This window comes from Mastomys coucha, unplaced genomic scaffold (assembly GCF_008632895.1).
Source record: "Mastomys coucha isolate ucsf_1 unplaced genomic scaffold, UCSF_Mcou_1 pScaffold3, whole genome shotgun sequence".
Taxonomy (NCBI): domain Eukaryota; kingdom Metazoa; phylum Chordata; class Mammalia; order Rodentia; family Muridae; genus Mastomys; species Mastomys coucha.
Window position 1 is genome coordinate 44,545,911 of NW_022196909.1, and position 8,886 is coordinate 44,554,796.

The following is an 8,886-nucleotide window of genomic DNA, read 5'->3' on the forward strand; positions in this document are numbered from 1 at the left end:
CTCAGAAATCCACCTGCCTCTGCCTCCCAAGTGCTGAGATTAAAGGCATGCGCCACCACCGCCCGGCTCCAAAGCTGATTTTTAATAAATGAAAAAATCTATTACGTAAAATTGCTTTTTTTGGTGCGAGCAATCCCCACTTAGATATTTGGAGGTTTTAGATTGCATTGAAATACATTTGTTTTAAAGGTGGAAAGAGGGGTGGAAAGGAACACACACACATACACACATACACACACACATATACACATACAAACACATACACATATACACACATACACACACACATACACACACATACACACACACATACACACACATACACACACACATACACACACATATACACACATACACACATACATACACACATACAAACACATATACACATACACACACATACACACACATACACACACATATACACACATACACACACATACACACACATACACACACATATACACATACAAACACACACACATATACACACATACACACACATACAAACACACACACATATACACATACAAACACACACATACACACACACATGAAACTGAATATATGAAGTGGGAATGGAGCATCTTAATAAAGTAGTGCAGAAGGCATCTGCAAGTGTGTGTGTGTGTGTGTGTGTGTGTGTGTGTGTGTGTGTGCATGTGCACACGTTGATCTATCTTGGCATGTAACAATGGTACACATCATATTCCAGGTTTAAAAGTCATATAAAAATCTAACAAAAATACAAAATAATTCAGAGGGGGCAAAGTCTATCTGAATAGCTAACGAGACAACATGAAGGAAGTGAATCATGGTCTAATGGCCATGAGTGATGATGCCCAGGTTTCAGAGCAGTAGATCTGGGTGTGATTCACAGGAGCCCTTGACCTCCCTCTGGGGTTAGCTGCAGTGAAGACAGAAGATGTGGATGAATCACTGTTAGAGAAACGGAGAGGCCAGCATGGCTGGCATCTGACAAAGCAGTACAAAGGACATGACAAGCCGGGTCTAAACCCCCAGCTTTCTCCTGAACACCCCCGTACGCACGTTTGCCCCACACTCCTCGAGCCCTCCGAGTCTTACACCGAACACTCTCCTGAATTGTTCCTTAGCCCATGTCCTTCAGCAACATCCAAGTCTTCACTCTTGCCAACCTAGAATCCTTATACCCCAACCCCTCAGAAGCCACACCCCTGCCTTTGCCATACACCCCTTCTGTGGGCACCGTTCCCCACACTCTGGATGAGCTAGCTGTACATTCTATAATCCCACACATTTTTTTACAGGCCTCTCTGGCTGCTCCGGCCACCGTGCCTTGGTCCTTACTGCCCACTGTGTTCTTCCTTGTAGTCCCATGAGGAAGCCACCTCCACCCGCGCCCCGCCCCTAAGCAGACAGTGGTACATCTTCTAGGGCATAACTGGAAAACGGCCTCTGTCATCGGCTGTCTTTGATCCAGAAATTGGGATTTATTGGGGTTTGCATTTCTTTTTTGCCTGTATGGGGCCTGTATGCACCATGGCATTGTATACGTAACCTGATTTTAGAGTTTATCCGATTGTCTTACGTATTTACCATCTATCCATTTCCCTAATAGACAAGGAGCTGGAGGAAGAGAACCGTGTCCTCCTCATCTTTATGTTCCCGACCTGCCCAGACAGTGAGTTCTCAATAAATATTTGTTTGTTGAACCAAAGCCAAGTTGGTTGGAATCTTATTAAACTTCAAATACAAAGGAGAACGATTCTCCAATATTTAAAGGGCATGAAAATTTAATTGCCTGTCCCTCCTTGTGGTAAATATTTAGAGCATTATTATTACAAGTTTTCCCACTTCCTGACATTTCTCCGCCAAAAGGGAGAAGTGAATACACATGACTGCGCGTCTGTCCGCGCACACATGCAGAAACGTAAATACAGATCCTTGGTTCTTTAACTGTTAGTCATTTAAATCTCTGTGTTTTATGGCCTCTTTTCATAGGGTTTTTTCCTCCCCCCTCAGAGTCCCTTGTACCTTTCTCGTATTTTCCATGGCTTTCAAAAAACTTGGATGGTGCCTCACTTTAAAATTCAAGGAATGAATTGCAAACATCTTTACATATCATCCCTCTAAAACACAGGGGAGCCAGAGAGTCGAATTTCATGACAAAGGAAGCTGGTTTGTAATTATATCATCAACACAGGTCCTCTAATGCCAAAGACAGAAAACCACGGTAAATTTCCATGCTAAGAAGGTCATTCTGACCTGCCCGGACCATCGACCAGTGAAATATAGAATGACCTGTGTCTGAAGGCTTATGGGAGCTTGCCCAGCTCGCCTCCAGTCTTGCATCCCCTCTGGAAGCCGGCTCTACACACTATCAGAGAGCTGGGAGCTAGCTGTGCGTGCATACCGTCAATGGTCAAGTTCACAGGTGCCCCTGGGCAAGGATCCTGATGCAGACGCAGCAGCTGCCTCTGCTCCATCTCCCCTAAAAAAATCACTTTCATGGTGGGTGATTTTATTCTTTTATGAGGCTATCTAAGGAGACCCTTCAAAACTCGGGTATTAGTGGGGAACCCTGAAGAGTTGACCCGCTTTGAGTGACAGCAAGACGAGCCCCCCCGGGTTTCTCCATCACCCGTCTTATTAGACACGGAAAGCCCTTCCCTGGCATTCCCAATGTACAACTTGTATCTCCTTTTTCTACGATGTGGTTTTATGCTTGCAAAGATGCAAAAGGCAAGTGCCTAGTTGGCGGGCTCTGAGGGATAATTGCAAATGCCTCTATATGCCTCAAGATCCCAAGGGCTTTCCAGGAGAACAACCTCCATAGATGCTTCGAGATGAAGCATGAAGACTCATAATCCACTGGATTTAGTCCTCAGTTACTTCTTGGAGATTTCCCCTCGGGATGAAGGTGAGAGGGGATGCTATTTGGCCGCCGTAGCTGGGCAGGTTCGGGGAGCTGGGAGTCACAAATTGCAAAAAAATGCAAAACAATTCAAAGATAGCACTGACTATAAAGTAAACAATCAACTACCTAATGAGGGATCAGTGCACAGTTATTTCCAGATCAGCACATGAAATATCAATGAGCATAGTTTTTTTTTTTTTTTTAAGATATCTAAAACTCAAAAATTGCCAGTTAATTCCAAGAGGAACGTGTTTATGTTTGCTCTGCCTAGGAATAAGTGGAAATGCGGTAACGAGGCATTTGATAAATTTCAGAAGGTAGAAAAATATGCATAACCCGCTAATGAGAAAAAGAGACAAAATAAATAACTGCTTTTGACACCAAGATAGAGAAATTTGCAGAGTCTTTGGTACCTTATAAATCTAGATAATAAAATGTGAATACACTGTACATTTTTATAGCCTCTGTCACTGAGATAGCCGACCTCGTGGGAGAGATTTTACTTATTTTAAAGCATTTAATTCGGCGTGATCTCCCTCCACCACCACCTTCAGAGGCTCTGCATTTTGAAACAAAGACCAAAGTGGAAGAAGGCCTGTGATTCCCTTCTACAGATTTCTCCTCCTTGGAGATTTATGGATGTGAACTTCAGAAGGCAGGTCCTCATAAACAGGGGGCAATTCTTCACCACGGCCCATGACACCCATGGGACTACGTAGGAGCAAGATGGCTGTTGAATGGCGTAGTGATTCCTCTGACTGGGAACATCCACACCGACTAAGCCACTGCTTTGTAGAGTCCTTGTCTTGTGGCTTCAACTGTTGCCTCAATACCTCCCCCTAACCCCCCATGGGGCTCTATGTTTCCCTCGTGAGCGCTTGGATTCTTGAGTTCTATGTTGCCCCAACCTCCCAGGTCAGATAAGGCAGGGACGCATTGGATTACAACATTTTTACACAGCCCTTGAAGAACTGAGACTTGCTGGGGTCGGGGGGTGGGGGGGTGAGGCGGGTAGGTTGTCACTGGAAAATGTGTCCCTTATTTCTTACTGCCTCCTGGTGGCCACTAGGGAACAACAGGGGAGCGAGAGGCAGGAGCCTCTGGAGAAGAAACATAATGGTTTTTAAAGCAGGGTCATTTGGGGCTAGGATTCTGGTCATCAGATACTTCAGGGCCCAGGGGGAAAGAAGAACTAAACCCCAAAACAAAGCTCACCTAGTGACCGAGAACTTTCCAAACACAGCTGCAGGATACAGCCGACCCATTCCCTGGTGTAGCAGGAACTGGAAACAGAGTACTAAGCTCAGGCAAGCAAGCAAGCAAGAGAGAGGAGACTCAGCATGGGGGGAACCTCAAGCAGAAACTGAATGGGAAGATGGGAACTCAGCCAGATCAGAGGAGCTAAGTGAACTAGCCCCCAGGGGCTTTGTAGACAGGCATCCCCAGAGGAGAGAGCTGCTCATCAGTGGGAGAGATCCAGGGCTCTCTACCAGTTCTCTCCGAGTGCAAGAAAATATTAAAGCTCTTGGCACAAGTTTTTGGAAGGTGCCAGCTTAGGCTTCCTACAGAGAGCCTGCCAGGTGGCTTCCTGCACCCTCTCTGCCACCCACGAGCAGCAATGGATGGACCTAAAGCTATAGGAGAAAGTTCTAGGCCTTGGCAATATGCTCAATGGATCCTGTCAGATCTCGTTTATAACGTGGCCTGTCACTTTGCCCCACCCATCACCATCTCTGATTTAGGCCAGCATCCACACATCCCTGGCTTGACCCACCAGGTCTGGGTCTCTAACATGTTTTAAGAGACTCTAGATAGGGTTGCTCTACAGGAGCCTGCTCTAGAGAGGGTTGGAGACGTGGCAGATAGATTCCATTGTGTTCTAAGTGCCCCGAAAACCACCAAGGAAGGGAAGAGGTAACAGTAGGGGACCAAGGGGGTCACGGGTCCATTCGGGGACTTGAGTTACGTGAAAGAATTCACATAAAAATTAATCTGGTGCTTCGCCGCTGTGTGCTTTTGCCATCAGTGACTGAGAAGGTGTTGAGCTGGGTCTCGTTAAAGACTTGTTTGGTATGCACCTGTGTCGATGTCAGTGTCCCCCCCCACCCCCCGTGGTTTCTCTCGGGTGCAGTGACTCATGGTAGCAGCCTGGCTGGCTACAGATGCTTGAAAGATTATTTTGAAGGAGCCAGGACATTCCTTTTGGAGAGAGACCAAATGACGAGAGACACTTACTTCTACCTTCAAAAGCAGAGGCAAAGCCAAATGAGGAAATAGGACACAATATCTGCAACATAGATTGCATATAAAATATGGGAGTTGTGTGAGTGTGGGGGGGTGTACATGTATGTGTGTACATTATATATGTATATATATACATTACATATATGTATATATGTAATATATACATATATATATATAATTAAACCTTAAAAAAGGACTCAAATTGCTACTGGAAAAGAGTGGACAAGTATACATCAATAACATTTAGGTATAGAAAAGCTTACTCAAAATAAGACAGAGCATCTTCACGGGGTTCCTTTCTGTTGCTATGGTGAAACACACACCCTGACCAGAGGCCACTTAAGGGAGGAAAGGTCTTACGAACCCAGAACACAGTCCATCATTGGCTGGAACGTGGTGGCACGTGACTGTGATCCCAACCCTTGGGAAATGGAGGTAAAAAGGACCTGGTTATTGGTGAGCCTACAGAGCAAGTTCAAGCTCAGCCAGAAATGAATGAAGCCCTCCCTAAAAAAATCATTTTCCCAATACTGGGGATTGAACCCAGAAATCCGTGCATGCTAGGAAGGTATTTATCAGAAGTGCCTCTCTAGCCACACAGCAATATCTTTTATTATGTAATTAATAACTGCACGGAGTTCTGTCCACAGCTTTTCTTCCCACCCATGAGAAACCATCACATTCTATGGCTTGGCCCCACTGGTCAGACTCATTAGAGTCTAGCAGGACTTGGCATTGCTGACTCAGCCCACCAAAGTTTTCAGGGCACTAAGGTATAGCATGAGAACGGACACTGGCTCTGGGTGCAATGGCATTTACATTTTAACCGGCGGCTGATCAATAAAAGCGAGGAAATCATAAAAACAGAGTGTGTCTGTGGCAGACACAAGAAAAAGTAAGTCAGAGGGTTAGGGTCTGAGGTAAGGCCTGAAAAGAGATCAACATCTGTACTTAGGGTTAGTGACCCCCCTAAGCAAGGGCCAGAAGAGGTAAAAGATGAACCATAGCGATACTTCAGGGTGGGGCTATGTTCCAGGAAGTACAAACGTGTCGCCCTGTGGTCTAAGTAATAGGAAGCTATGGAGAGCTGGAGGGAGGGAGATGAGGGGAGAGGACAGTGTATGTAGGATACCTTTGACCTTGACCCAAGGTGAGGCAAGGACCTGGGGGTTGGGGGGGTGGGGGATTCTGAGCAGAGGAACTATGGAATCTAACCCACATTTCAACAGCCTTAGCTCAAGCAAAACCACTTCCTCCTGCCCCTTCTCTCGCTGTTTGTTCTCCAGCTGGTCTCCAGCACAGCTTTTTTTTTTTTTTTTTAATTATTATTGTTTCACCTCCTAAGCATGCATTGATTCAACTCACTGAACAGAGTCTCTTGAAGCAGGGGCCGGAGGCAACAGTGAAGTCAGGGTCTGTAAGGAGCACTAAACCAATCAAGGCTTGGGACAGTGGCTCTCCAAGTGAAAAGTGCCATCCAGATTAGAGAGGCAGAGTGTCCCTCCTCCTAGACAGGAATGGATGGCAAGAGGAGACACTTTGCCATGGAGCGAGTGGCTCAGCTGTAACAGATGGAACTGGGTGATCCTTTTTGGTAGAGGGTTCTCCAAAGACAACTTCATCTGGAGGTCGGCTAGAGGAGGGGCTAAGGATTGGTGGGTGTTTCTGTGCCTTTGTGGGGGATTGGGGACCTTACATGGGGCTGAGGGGCTCATGGCTTTAATGTGGTAGATAAGCAAGCACAAGGAGATGATCCATATTGAGACACTCTAACTGTATGTGCTCTGCCCCTTCAGACCCTGCTTATGGTATATGACCTATCACACGTTACAATAGATATTTAGATGGTTGTAATTATGTGTGCACATGGGTGGGTATGTGCACATGAGTGCACCTGCCCTAAGAGGCCAGAAGAGGGTGTCAGATCCTCTGCAGCTGCAGTTAAAGGTGGTTGTGAGCCACCAGGCATGGGTGCTGGGAACTGAACTTGGGTCCTCTACAAGAGCAGCGCAAGCTCTTAACCACTGAGTCATCTCTCTGTCCCCAAGGGTCGTGTTTTTAATGGATATTTGGAGACAGAGATGAGGAGCCACGGAGATGACTATCAATGGAGAGCATCGATTAATATAACAACATAACCGGTTTTATAACAGGACAGAGAAGTAATCAAGGCATAAATTACAGCCTACGTGTTGTCATAAATGCCAGGCCCTGGGGATTTAGTGAGTGGAGGGCAGGCTGAGGTGTCACGGAGTTGTAATTGGGAGACAGGAAGGAATGCTATTTTTCACAGCAAAATAAAAAGAAAGGAAAGGAGAGAGATTAGGGGAGAAAATGAAATGCATAGTCTTTGCCAGGCTTGAGTTACAAATGACACCTTCGAGTTAAAAAAAAAAAAGGAAAGAAAGAAAGAAGAGACGCTAAGAACTTACGTGATGTCAGCATTAGGGTGGAGCCCAAAGACTTCCGGGTTATCTAGGGATGGCAGGGACTGGATGAACTCAAAATACTGGTCCAGGGTTTTGCACACGGGGATTTTATAGCCGGTGTAAAAACAGAACGAGGGCTCAAACATCTTCTCACTGAACCAGACCTGTGTGGGGAGAGAAAATAAAAGAAAATTGATGAAAAGAACCAAGATTAGAAAGGGGGGGCTTATTTCCATTTTAATAGGGTTTCTTTCTTTACCGTTGGCTCTGAAAGCATCTTAACAAAACTTTTCAACAGAATAATTATCACATATAAGAAGAAGATAATCCACACAAGAGAGGCCGTCCAGAAATAATTAGGCAGGGCTCTGGTTGGCACCCAAGATTAGATCCAGCCATAGTGTGGAGGGTGTAGCAGGGGTAGATGTGGGCTCAGCGGCTGGGCACTTGCTTGGCATGCTGGAAACCCTGAGTTCAATCCTCGGCCCTGACAAAGTGGTGGAGGGAGTTGGGGAATGTGATGTGGCTCATTTGGTAGAGTTCTTGCATACCACTGGTAGGGCCCTGGGTTCTGTCTGGATTGCTTATACCAGCTGTGGCTGTATTTTCCCATAATCCCAGCAACTTGGGAGGTAGAGGCAGGAGGGGCAGAGGAGTCAAGATCATACTGAACTACACAATGAGTTCAGATCAGGTCACTTTGGGTCCACTTGCAGGCATGAGGGCTACTGAGCATCCTCACAACCCCACATCTCCCTGGGCAAGGCTCTTCCTAGGGGTTGCATCTACACAGTTTCACTCACAGGTACTTAAGCACCAACAACGCTGCCACAGAAACTCCACCGCACCTGTCCTCCCACCCAGGGCTTCCTTTGTTAATTAAGTTCAGTCCCTAGCCACGGGAAGCGAATGAATCCACTGCCCAACCCCCACTGCTGTTAGCCTGAAGACTCCTTTTCCCATAGGAATTGATTATCTGTAACAAAAAAAAAAACTTTATCTGTAACAAAAGCGTTGAGAGAACAAATATACAGCTGGTGCTAACAGACTTCTTTTGAAAAGGTGGGAGAAAGTCATTGAATGCCTGGGCTGGTTTGAGGCAACAACTTCAGTATCTAATGGGTGCTTTTCCTAGTAGGGAGGGAGGTTGACAGGACTGGCAATAGAAGCAAGGCTAGAGCAAAGGATACAGGACCTCGCCTTGCCCATTCAGTTCCCCACTGTTCCTGGCAGCATCCCTCCATCGCCATCTGCGGCTCTTTTTAGATCCAGCCATTATTCTGAAATGCCATGTCCTGGTTTTTTTTTTTTTTT

At 46.0% G+C, this 8,886-nt stretch overlaps 1 protein-coding gene across 5 annotated transcripts in view; it reads right to left on the reverse strand.

The window, feature by feature from the left end:
* Positions 1-8,886, reverse strand: part of Dnah8 (dynein axonemal heavy chain 8) — a 253,949-nt gene that overhangs the window by 29,577 nt on the left and 215,486 nt on the right. For all 5 annotated transcript variants that reach the window (XM_031346761.1, XM_031346760.1, XM_031346759.1 and 2 more), the window contains one exon: positions 7,576-7,736. In XM_031346761.1, the coding sequence (XP_031202621.1) occupies positions 7,576-7,736 (161 nt within the window). The remainder of the gene's footprint in view (positions 1-7,575; positions 7,737-8,886) is intronic.